An 11,946-nucleotide genomic window follows, 5' to 3' on the forward strand; every position below is an offset into this window, starting at 1 on the left:
AAAAAAAAAAAAAAGGAATTTGTAGATCTTCCTGGTTGATAGCACAATGGATATATCAACTTTTACTCAATCAGCAAGGAGATAAAGTAGAATGACATCTATGTGTGCTGTGAGAAGCAGGCAGTGACCTCTATGACTCTATTTTAGAATATTAATGGTGCTAAAAATTTCCAGCCATACACTGCGTAGTGACATAATTATGAAAGGCTTATTAACAGTATAAAAGCATTAACCTTAAAAATTACTTTATTCTATGTAGAAGACTTAGGAACATCATTAATCTTCACCCAATATGCATTTAATTTTGTCCTAAATCTACAGGGTATCATTCCATTTGTCCAACCAGAAAACTTTTGCCCTGCTAAAAAGGTATTCAATAGTTCTGTTATGTCAAATATACTTGTATTTTATCTAGGTAGAGTCCAGAGGATTTCTTTGAAGTAAAAAACGTCAGAGATACAAAAAGAATTTACAACAACATTCTGAAACAAGAGCGGCCACTTACATTTTCTCAAAACACAACCAATACATGAAGAAAGGTCTCTCAGAAAATTACTTTCAAAGAGTTTCAGGGTCCAATCATCATTATCTTCACTCTATACAAAATAGTCCGGTACAGGCTGCAATCAATTTCTACACAATTTTTCATCCATCAAAGCTTAATGGAAAGATGAAAAGGAAATATAAATTCAAAATCTCTGCTCACAGTCTAATGGCCTATTATTCAGCCACCTTTCTACATGCAGAAAGTTTTCATTAATATACCATTAGTGATGACATTAAAGCTTCAAATCTGTTCTAGGTTGTTATGTCTCACACAATAAATTTTACTTAAGTTCCTTTGAGGTCTAATATCTGCATCTATAAATATCTATTGTGCAAGTTGTATATTGCATAAGAGTGTAATGGCACAGAGTATGAAAATTATGTGCCTTAGTTTGAAAAATTCCTTCTTACAAGTATATAATTTTGATGATTTTTTTTAAAAAAGGGGGGTAGAGGAATAATATGTTAGATTTTAATTATTCCTTTACTGCTAACTGTTATGGCCTGTGTTGGATGTTCCCCCAAGCCTCATGAGGTCATCGTTCTGGCTTTTTCAGAGGTGGCTGGATCTAGAGTGTGTGTTGCCAGAATTGGTTCATGGTGCAACGCTAGAATCACCGTAAGTAGCCTGGGATAAAAGGGATAGAAAGAGCTGTGGTGATCCCTTTGCTTGCTTTGCTGCCTTCTGCCTGCTATGAACTGTTTTCTCCTCTGCGATGCCCCTCTGCCATGCCACCCTGCCTTGGAGCTAGTTGATTATGGACCAAAGCTTCTATAGACTATGAGCTAAATAAACCTTTTCTCCTTTAAAAGTGTTGGGTGTTTTTTCTCAGCAATGAGAAGAGTAAGACACTCACACTGGAGTTCCAAGCACAGACTTTCTATTTGGCACAAAGGTGAACATGGTTGGGTGTTTCTGTGATCTTCCATCCAGTGGAGTGAGTGGAGTGCAGGCAAATGTAGCTGCTGCTAAAATACGTCCATTCCTAGGGTTCCCCTGGCGGGACGTGAGGGCCTGCCTAGCTTTCTTTACTCATTCCCAAGCTTTGCTCAGAGGCCATTTGAGAAAGCTATATAAATATTCTACTTTGCTAGTGAATATTGCTTTCTAGGACTTTCTGCTCAAAACAGTTGTTTAGCATTTGAAGTTCTTTTAACTAGGAAGGGGTTGGGGAGGTAGCTCCTTGGTCTAAGAATCTGCCTGGCAAGCACAAAGACCCGGGTTTGATCCCCAGTACTGCATGCTGTGCTGGCCTGGGACTTCGGGTGTTGTGGTGCATGCCTGTAATCCTAGTGCTAGGGAGGCTGAGACAAGAGAATCTTTTTACTAGGGAGATACATAAGGTGTTCCATCCATCATTTTGTGAAGTACAAAACACCTTATATCCACATTGCTAAAATATGTTTTCAAATGGGCAAAGAAATATGAATTTCAGGCATTGTCTTCCGCCTAGTTTTTTTCTGTTCACGTTGCTGTTGCCATCCTGTTCCCAGCCATCTCCAACTTACACCTGAACTCACTAGGAGCAGCTGGCGATGTGCAGGAGCTGTGTGAGAAGCCACCACTGAGAAGGGCACTGACTCAGGGTGGACCTCCATTCTTCCTGAGGCCCGCTGCCGCGGATCCAGGCTTCTTGTCTCTCATCTCCCCTTCTCATTCCATGGACTCTTGTGCTTGGCTTTTGAGCTTTTATCTTTCTGTCTCCTCTCCTGGGACTATCTCCCTGGTGTCTTGCATGCCTGTCACTAATCTTGGACTTGATCTGTGTTCTTTGTCACCTCTCAGGACTTGCTTGACCTCTTGTAGGCCTACTCTGTCTTGCTACCACCAACATCCAGAGGAAAAGGACATTAGAATTGCTGTTGTGCTACCAGGTAACTGATTCTGGACAAGTGGCTGAACCCACACTAGATTCAGAACCTCTCTCTGTTACGTGAAGGCTTATCCTGCTTCATATCAAAGAGTTCATAACATTCATAAACTTCTGGAACCATAGATCCTCTTTCCTACTTCTCTCTATCCATTCATTTTTTAATCTCACTTTGTTTCAAGCAAATTACCATGGGTACAAAGGTCCAGGACATGTAAATAGGACGCTACCACCCATTGAAAAAGCAAACTTGCAAACATAATGCATCTTAGCTTTCTTTGTGGCACACTGTGCAGTTTTCAGAGTGTGTAAGGCAGTGTGGTCAGAATCTTGGTTTATGCCTGTGTAGCTGCATGGCCGGCCTTTGAAGGGAGCTCCTCCACGTAGGCAGCAGGAAAATGGCCCTTTCTTCCCTTGAGGGATCCAAACCACCATCCTTCTTCTTTCTTTTCATGTAGAGTCACAATGTCTCCTGTGAAAATACACATTTAATTAGATAAATGCATGTATATAGTTTGAGCATATGCTGGACCCTAGTGGTAAATGTTTTTAAGAAAATTTACATTTAAAAAGTTAGGAAGAGGAAGAATGTATGCAATGTGTTAATTATTGAAACTTTCCTACCAAATTTTTTTGAAACTTTCTCATTGCTATTTGTTTGTCAATAAAATTATGGAAAAAAAGAAAAAAAAAGTTAGGAAGTTACATCATTTTTTGCCCTTAGTTCACATGAAGCAAAATTCACCGAATGCCTCCTTATGAAGCAGGCATAATCTAGAGAATACTAACAAAGGTGACATGATAAACAACTTATTTATGCTGTGAAATAATTCATTTAAAAGCAGAATCACATTGGACCTCATGCTGCTTGGCGTACTCTGCGTGGAGTGTGTGGGCTGCTGCCAGGAAACCAAACTTTTTTATTCCTGGACTTTCAGGCTTTCACACACAATGGCCCTGACTCCTGAGATGGGGTTACAGCTAACAGTATTTTTTAAAGATCTGAACAACTAAGTCTGTTACACCTCACTTCTCAGTCCAAATTCTAAGTCAGTGCTTTGCATGGAAATGTAGCTCTCCGTCAGTTTAACTAACTTTATTAAAACATCAATTTATTTGTTTGCTGTCATTTCTCAGGGTTTCACTACGCAGTTCAGGCTGTCCTTGAGCTCACTTTGTAGCCCAAACTGGTTTCGAACTCAGTGATCCTCCTGCCTCAGTGTCTTGAGTTCTGGGATTACAAGCATATGTCACCACAGTTGGCTAAAACATCAATTTAAAGATAATATTTTTTAAAAGCAATAATCCAAATAGCATCCCTAAGAAACGCAACTGCCATCCAATTTTCTTATTTTGAAAGAATTGTAGTATCAATCACCTTAAAACTTAACTTGATGCCCCCCTTCTCTTGTGAGATAATCCTTTCTCTCTGGTATTTCCTGTATATCAAAATAGAAACATCCACTTTCTTTAGGAAACAAAGATCTACCTTTCTTTAACATCATTCTGAGCTAAGATTTTAGTCTTACATTTACTTTTCTTCAACAGTTCTCCAAGTGAAGGTGACAGTAATACCTTTACATCTTTTCTCAGTCATTAATCACTATTCTTTTGTAATAAATTAATTGGATACAGGGTCTCACTATGCAGCTCAGACTCACACTGATTCTCTTGTCTCATCCTCTCCAGCACTGGGATTACAGGTGTATGCCACCACACCGGGTTTTGGGGCTGGCACGGCATGTAGTACCAGGGATCAAACTCAGGTCTTTGTGCTTGCCAGGCAGGCGCTTAGACCACTGAGCCATCTCCCCAGCCCACTATTTATTCTTGTAGGCAATTTTCTCAGTCTGGGTTCTTCCTCTGAAGAGTTTTCTGAGGTCAGTAGATTGTTGGACAAAATTTATTAACAGGGATTTTTAAAAACTAGTTTGAATTTACATTGCTAGCTTCCCTCAACCTCCAGTGTCTTGTTTTATTGAACGAAATCATTTAGAATGTAAAGCACAGTGGCCTTTGCAAACCACCAAGAACTGAAAACGACCAGGAGTGTAGCTCAGTGGCACAGTGGCTGCCAGGTAAGCTCAAGGTCCTGAGTTTGATTCCTAACACACACAAAAAGAATGAAAACAAACAGGATAACCCATTTACTGAACACTCTAACTCAAGACCCCTGAGTTTTAGGTGGCATCCAAAAAGTGATTTTTATTCACAGAGAAGAAAAAATAATTGTCTAGACAAATTTGACACACTGAAAAAGAAGGTTCCATTGAACAATACTAAAACTTGGAATACCCATTTAGCTACAAAATCCATATTGACTTTCCATTGACTGAGAGACATCCTGATGATGGATACTAAGGTTTCTCCTCCCACACAATGCTTTCTCTCAAGGCCTTCATTTCCAGAGTCTTCTATACCCATAACATGACAACTTTCCTCCACTAGATAAAAATCTGCGATAAAAGGAAGGGGTCGAATCTTTAGACTGGCCATGATACACTTTCCAGAGAGGTCCTGGCCCAATCATTAAGCTGAGGGTCAGCTGCCCCGGTGCTGGAACTTCCTCTTCCACCAACTCAGGAGAAGTCCTTTATGTAAAGGTGGAGCTGCGCTCCGACACTTTCCCATTTTTGACAGTTGGCCACAGGGTAGCACTGTGATCAAAGGCATAACTGAGTTTCTGAGTTCCAATCCTGTGCCACCACTACCTAGGAAGGCCTTCACCCAAAGCACTTAGCTTTTCTGTGCCTCAGCCTGCTCAGCTGTGAGATGAGAGTTAAGAACAATATGCATCCCTGAGTTTTTAATGGATATTACATTGGACTATGCTTGCAATGTCGGGTACTGTGAAACATGACAACTGGTAGCTGTGATCATTATGTGAGCTTTGTGTAGCTTCCCAAGGCTTTATCTTCTAAGAAGGGTGATTGTAACATCTCAACAGATCTGGTGTTAGAAGTTTAGGCTGTTGTTGAAAGACATGACTTGATATTCATATCAGAGATCTTACCATGGAATGTTATTAAAAAACCTGAGAATGCATCTTACCTTTCTCCAAATTCAACTCATCATCTTGCCTGGCTTGAAAAGAATATAAGGCCTTGCAGAGACAGTTGCCATCCTGGGCTGCACTGGAAGCTAAAAGTTGGATTAAATTGTAATTAGTATGCTGCGTTAGTAGGTGAAAAAGTAGGATCATGAACTCTTCTTATTTAACAGCATGGTGCAGAGTTGAAATATATGGAAATTTTCTCAAAAGGAAAGCTTATAATTTTACCTACTATTCATTCCTCAACTTAATAAGCATTCATGATATACTTACTATGTGTAAAGATTGTTTACATTATATAGCCCAAATCCATACTGTAATGTAGGAAATAATAAGTCTGTAGAAGAATGTTATTGTCATGATAGCTGTGAAGATGGTTATTTAAATTTTTTTTTTTCCAGGTGATCCTAGCATGATTAGTTGCATGTGTGTTAGGAAAGAAACTGCAGTCATTTTACCATTCAGGTAAAGACGGGGCTATGTGAAGCATGTGTTTCTCGTTGATTTTTTAGTGCTTTTGGTTCTGTTCTTAATGCAAAGGTGAATTTTTAATATGAAGATGAGTAGGTCATGAGTTCCAAGCCCAAGTCGCCTGGCAAACCATCTTGTCATGGTACTTCCTGCTGAGAAGACGGAACATCTACAGAAGTTTAGGAGGGGCTTGGAGGCAGAGCCACAACTCCTCACGTGGGTGCAGGCGACCCTGTGACCAGCAGGTGGCAGGGGTGTGAGGCGCCCTCTGCCGGCACTTGCAGTGACTTTCGCTTGTGATAAATGTTTTTCCCAGCACCCACTCTTCTTGATTCCTCTCTACCTCTGTGTTACTGCTGTACACAAAAGTCAAGATTCTAACAAGTTTAATTAGTCCCAACTGAAAGGTAAATGTCTTTGAGCAAATATAAGTCAATGGGGTTCTGAAAACAGCATGTAAATGTAGCAATGTGCTTTACAAAGAAGACTCAACCCAACATGATTCTGGGCATCGGGTTACCTGAAGAGGAAGAACTTGGATTATTCTGCCCATGGGAAGATGTCCTACTCAAAACGTTCTCTAATCTCTTTGTCAGAAAAGGCCGAGATATCTTTACATAAGTATGAGTATGCTCCTGTTCAAATAGTTAAAGAAAGAAAAAGTCATGTTAAACAACCTTATTATCATAATGTAGTCATAAAAAATAACTCAAGAATCCATTTTTTTGAATTGGGCAAAAGTTATGCAAATTGCCATGGAGACAGTTCAGTGGCATTAGCACCTGGCCGGAAAGCACAAAATCCTGAGTTTGATCCCTGGCTCCAAAAAAAAAGTTATACACATCATTCAGTACATTCCTAACCTTTCCTATGTTTAAGTTCTCCAATTCAGAAGGCTTGCTATTTTCAGAATTAGACAGTTACAGTATTGTATAGTCTGTACTTCTAATTTAGATCAACATATCTACACTAAATCATAACATTCATAGCATTACTTCTTGTTTTTCTAATTTTTTTTTTTTTTTTCAGTACTGGGGATTGAACTCAGGCCCTGGTGCTTTCCAGGCAGGCGCTTGTGCTGCTGAACTATCTCCCTAGCCCCCTACAGCATTAATTCTAATTCCACTTTAATGAGCTTTAAGCAAGTAAAATGATCATTGTCTACAGGAGACCATTTAATTTATTTATTATTATTAATTTTTTTGTGGTACCAGGGATTGAACTCAGGACCTTGCACTTGCCAGGCAGGTGCTTATGCCACTGAGCTTTATTCCAGGCCCAGATGAGACCATTTTAGAGCTTTGGAATCTCTTCGAAAGAATACTGTGCCTTCATACCACAAGACAGTTACAGCTTCCACTTCAGTTTGGCAACAGAAAACAGTTGCAAGGAATAGCTGTCCATCATAGGTCATCACTAGCTGATCATCAACAGATCAATATTTCAGTCCCTGAAATATTCCACACTGGAAGGATACGAGAGAGCAGGAATTTCTGCACCTGTATGTATACATCATCTAAGGATGTACTGTGTTCAGCTGTGCACTCTGAGTTTAAACTGAGACAAATGCATATCACAAAGTCTTACAATTTAGGTCTGTATAAATACTAAAGTTTCAGTGTAATAGAACTTTTATTATAAAAACATTCGAAGGCTAAAGTTAAGCTATGAAGAGAAAGAAAAAACCCAAAGTGCTTTACACTCATTGTAGTATTTAGTCTACAAAGAATGTATTCAGTTTTATTTAAATCTTATTGTGCTTTACATGAATATGATAAATTTGTTTTAAAATTCTGCAAGAAGGATTTGGGACACACTGCACATTTGACTCATAACAGCTTCTTTGCCTCGCGGCCACTTTACACCTCTCTACCTACTGAGCACAGTTGAGACATTTCAGCCAATCTCTTCTATTTTACCTTTTCTTTCCACTTGAAGATGGAGTTACTGCAGGGATGGCTGGGTTTCGTTCTTTGCTCGAGTTCTGCTAATACTGATGACAGTTTATAAGAGTTTGCTTGCAGAAGATCTAGTTTCAAATTGTTCTGTGGATATATCATTTGCCCATGTGAGAAAATTTCTAGAAAATGAGGCACAACTGGGTAGACAGAGGACTATTGGCATAACTTGCAGAATGACAAGCCTAGAAAAGGACACTCACCTGTGTATAGATGTGGACCCAAAATGCTGAGAATAAAAACTTAAAAATACCCCTTGAAGCAGTTAGGACAAAGGCCTTAATAATTGAGCATGTCCTCCGTTGTCCTCTTGTACATAGGGTGAAGAAACCTAACTTACTTGGTATTTTGTGGCAATGAATAGCTTTATGCAATTTCAAGTGGCTACAAGAAAGGAAATAGTAAGTGTTGATCCTAAAGGTGCGTTTTCCATGGCACTTTCAGGGTGACTGAATCAGCTCAGTATTTTAATAACTGGGTTTAACATCAGCAGAATCAAACAACAACAGATGGGGGTTGTTTTGTTTTCCCTTTCCTTTGAGGAGGTAGAGAGTTATATTCTGCAGAAAGTTTGCAGTAAAACTCTCAAAACTGAAAAGAATATTCTAGTGTATTTGATTCTAAAAATAAGGAATATCTGTCAACCGTGGTGACACGGGCCTGTAACTCCAGCACTCAGGAGGTTGAGGCAGGAGGATTATGAGTTTGAGGGCAGCCTGGGCTACAAAGCCAAGCTGTCTCAAATAAAAATAAGGAGTGAATTTGAACATAAACTCCTGTTCTCTCCCTATTCTTGTTTTGACCTTGAACTACAACTTTATTAGTACTTTTTTGTCAGGCTTCGTTCAGTCAGAGTGAAGCAGCAGAATCTAAAGTAGGATCCTGATGATCTGACCGCCTTCTCACTATTCTTTCTCTTTCTTTTTCTGCCTCCAGGATGGGGATTCTAAACCCTAACATCCTTGCCAGGGAGAAGGGGAGGTCATGTCCAAGGACAGGATTTCTCCAATGATGGAAAAGCTCTCTACTCCTTGGTGTAGTCCCTCACATTATGGGGCAGCCTCACCTTCATAAGGTCAACAGCTCTCCTCTACCCCCTCCCATCACGCCGAGCCATGGTGCCCCTGAAAGCACCAGAGAATGAGTCTAGTTCCTTTTACACACTCCTTCAGTGTCTGGGCAGTGTCTAATTTAAGTGCCTTTAGTCTCTGAAACTTTTCTCCTGATGTGCCTCGCCAGCATTCCTGATTCAAATATGACACTTCAAGGACCAAGAGACAAAGATAGGGAAGAATTTAAGTTAAAGAAAGTTTCCTTTTGCAAGAAACCTTCCCTGGATGACATGACAGCTCCCAGTGTGACTCGTTTTCCATACCCAGATGCAGGCATGTGTCAGAAAGTCACCGGATGCTCGCCACCCACGTCTTGAAGGTCTTGCTTGCCCCTGCACTCGCTGCTAAGCTCTGAGTTCAGGGCTCAGGTCCTCCCCACACTATGTGTGAATCAGACTAGTGTGTGCTCTGTGTTCTAGTGCATGTGCTTGACTGGTAATAAGCGTGATAAAATTCTGTGCAAGAACAACCACAGAAATATGTGACTCAATAACATCATAAAATACTTATGACTTTATTTTGGTAGATATGATTTGCATTGACTTTGTTAACTAAACTTTTCATGCTGTCATAGGAAATGTCCTACCATCTGTCTTATGGCTTCCTGTGAACTGTAGCCACGCATTCTCGCACCAGTGTGTCAGCTCTGTGTTCCCCAGGGAACACATGCAGCTGTCGCTTTTCCCATGAAGCATCGGGGTGGTTCCTACAGCAGCCTCTCTGCTGAAGGAAACAGCTAGAGCTGGCTGCAGCTGCCTGCCTTCCCTGCAGCACCCTGGCAGGGCCAGGATGTGCTACTTACTGTACAAGAGTGTTAGACCAGCAGAAGAAAGCTGACCCGCGTTCCCATATCCTTCCAAACGCTAATAACTTGCTCTCTTCCTGAATTATTCTCAGATTAACCTCAATCTTTTTCTGGTTATTCAACAAATCACAGAAAAAAAAAAAATCCATGTCTTATAAGTAAGTATAGGTATCTGTTCATTTTTATATAGTCTTTTTTTTTTTTTTTTTTTTTTTTTAGGGAAAGGTTTACAGGGTGTTCGGGGTCTCACTACTAGATCAGACTCATAGTGATCTACCTGTTTACAGGCTCCCAAGAGCTGGGATTACAAGCGTGTGTGCTCACTTCCAGTCTCAATTGCTGTCTCAGAGTGCCCCAAGGGCGGGGCCAGCACAGCAGGGCCAGGGATTGAACTCCTGGCCCTTATGCCTGCTTGCAGGAACTTTAGTCCGCTGAGCTGTTTGGCTGGCCCTTATATGAAGTTTTAAAAACTACCCTTTTAATGGAAGTTCTTCCAAAGTGGCTAACATCATCCCTATGCATGTCTGTGGGTCTGCTAGATTCCAGGCTTTCATTGAAAAGCCTAGCAGGCCTATCCCCTGCCTTCTTCACTTACTAAATACTAAGAGTGAAAATCAGAATGATATTATGAGTATGGTTTCCTACGAAATTTAAAAACCAGGAATTGAAGCCATCATTAATTTGGGACCATTTCAGCTCCTAAGCACTGTGCTGACATTTTTTAAAGAATCTTTCAGTCTCACAAAAACTCTATGAGCTAAGTATTAATGGCCCTCCTTTAAAGATTAAAAAAAAATCTAAGGTTGGCCAGGTCCCTGTAACCCACAGAGCCATCACTTTTTGTTGCTGGGTTAAAATGTACACCACTTCATTCAAGAGGAAAACCTACTTGGGGGAAATCCATTTCAGACACAAGTGTTCCTTCCTAGTGCCTTCTTGTATAAGACATTAAAGCAAGTATTTGCGGGTAGTTGGGTTTTTCCAGATTGCTCCAACTACCTAAGAAGGAGCTGACCCTGTAGGCTCTTCCTAGGTGGCTCTGTCACCAGGAAGAAAAGGCAAACAGCAAACAGACTGGAAAAATCAGTATTCTAAAAATACTCCTTTTATTACTAAATGCACTGTGCAAATATTTACCTCATCCATTAATGTCGCTGTGTCTTTCTGGCTCTTTTCATCTGAGAAGGATGAGTTGCTGGAGTATGTGTTAAGCATTCGTTCCAGGCCTGAAAATAAAACCATGCTCTTGGTCACCTTTTTTTTTTTTTTTTTTTTTTTTTTTTTTTTTGGTCCTGGGGATTGAACTGATGACCTTGCGCTTGCTAGGCAGGCACTTATGCCACTGAGCTATCTCCCAGCCCTGTCTTGGTTACCTTTCATCCTGGCCGAGTAGGTCACAGCTAGAAGTCAGTTGCCCTCAAAGGGATCCTGAACCCGACGTGATGCCAGTCAGTTTCCTAAGTGGCTGAGGGGTAGGGGCGCTTTGTCTATAGCCTTTATTAAGTTTTACTTAGTAAATGAATAATGATAAATCAACTGACTTCTCATTTACTTTTATCTTCATTTAATGAAATTTAAGAAATGCTGGTGCTTAAAGTATCTTGATTGTTATTTTTTCAAGATGCAATCTGGAATTCCTTTTGACTTGCCCATTCTTGTGATTCTTAACCTTTACACAATGTTAAACTCTTACTAATTTTTCTACTTATATCAATAAACATTGTCTGTCTTGATTTTCCTCTCTGCATTACACTGCAATGAATTGTAGTGCACATGAAGCTAGCCATTAGATCACAAGGCACAGTTGTTTTTAGGATCTATGTTACTTTAGAGCTGCTTAACTGCTACGGATAGGATTTAATTTGATTTTTATACTATTTCCAAAATTATTAAAAAGAAACAAACAAGCTGGGTTAGGTGGCATACATCTGTGTCCCAGAACTCAGGAGGCCGAGGCACGAGAATTGCAAGTTTAAGGACAATGTGGGCTACATAATGAGTTTAAGGCCAGCCTAGACCATAGAGCAAGACCCTGTAGAAAGAAAAGAAGAAGAAGAAAGAAGAAGAAGAAGAAGAAGAAGAAGAAGAAGAAGAAGAAGAAGAAGAAGAAGAAGAAGAAGAAGAAGAAGAA

The 11,946-nt window shown here is 40.2% G+C and overlaps 2 protein-coding genes across 4 annotated transcripts in view; one reads left to right on the forward strand and one right to left on the reverse strand.

Annotated features, from left to right (window-relative positions):
* Spc25 (SPC25, NDC80 kinetochore complex component) overlaps nucleotides 1-2,484 on the forward strand; it is a 34,344-nt gene extending 31,860 nt beyond the window's left edge. Inside the window, exon 6 of the mRNA XM_004634815.2 lies at nucleotides 2,354-2,484. Coding sequence (XP_004634872.1) covers nucleotides 2,354-2,484 — 131 coding nt within the window. The remainder of the gene's footprint in view (nucleotides 1-2,353) is intronic.
* Nucleotides 1,792-11,946, reverse strand: part of Nostrin (nitric oxide synthase trafficking) — a 64,137-nt gene continuing 53,982 nt past the window's right edge. For all 3 annotated transcript variants that reach the window (XM_004634781.2, XM_023719136.1, XM_023719138.1), the window contains 5 exons: nucleotides 10,953-11,041; nucleotides 7,860-7,985; nucleotides 6,461-6,575; nucleotides 5,469-5,558; nucleotides 1,792-2,889 (listed from right to left, as the gene is read on the reverse strand). In XM_004634781.2, coding sequence (XP_004634838.1) covers nucleotides 2,753-2,889; nucleotides 5,469-5,558; nucleotides 6,461-6,575; nucleotides 7,860-7,985; nucleotides 10,953-11,041 — 557 coding nt within the window. In that variant the 3' untranslated portion in view covers nucleotides 1,792-2,752. The remainder of the gene's footprint in view (nucleotides 2,890-5,468; nucleotides 5,559-6,460; nucleotides 6,576-7,859; nucleotides 7,986-10,952; nucleotides 11,042-11,946) is intronic.

This window comes from Octodon degus, unplaced genomic scaffold, assembly GCF_000260255.1.
Source record: "Octodon degus isolate 3935 unplaced genomic scaffold, OctDeg1.0 scaffold00065, whole genome shotgun sequence".
In the NCBI taxonomy this organism is placed as follows: domain Eukaryota; kingdom Metazoa; phylum Chordata; class Mammalia; order Rodentia; family Octodontidae; genus Octodon; species Octodon degus.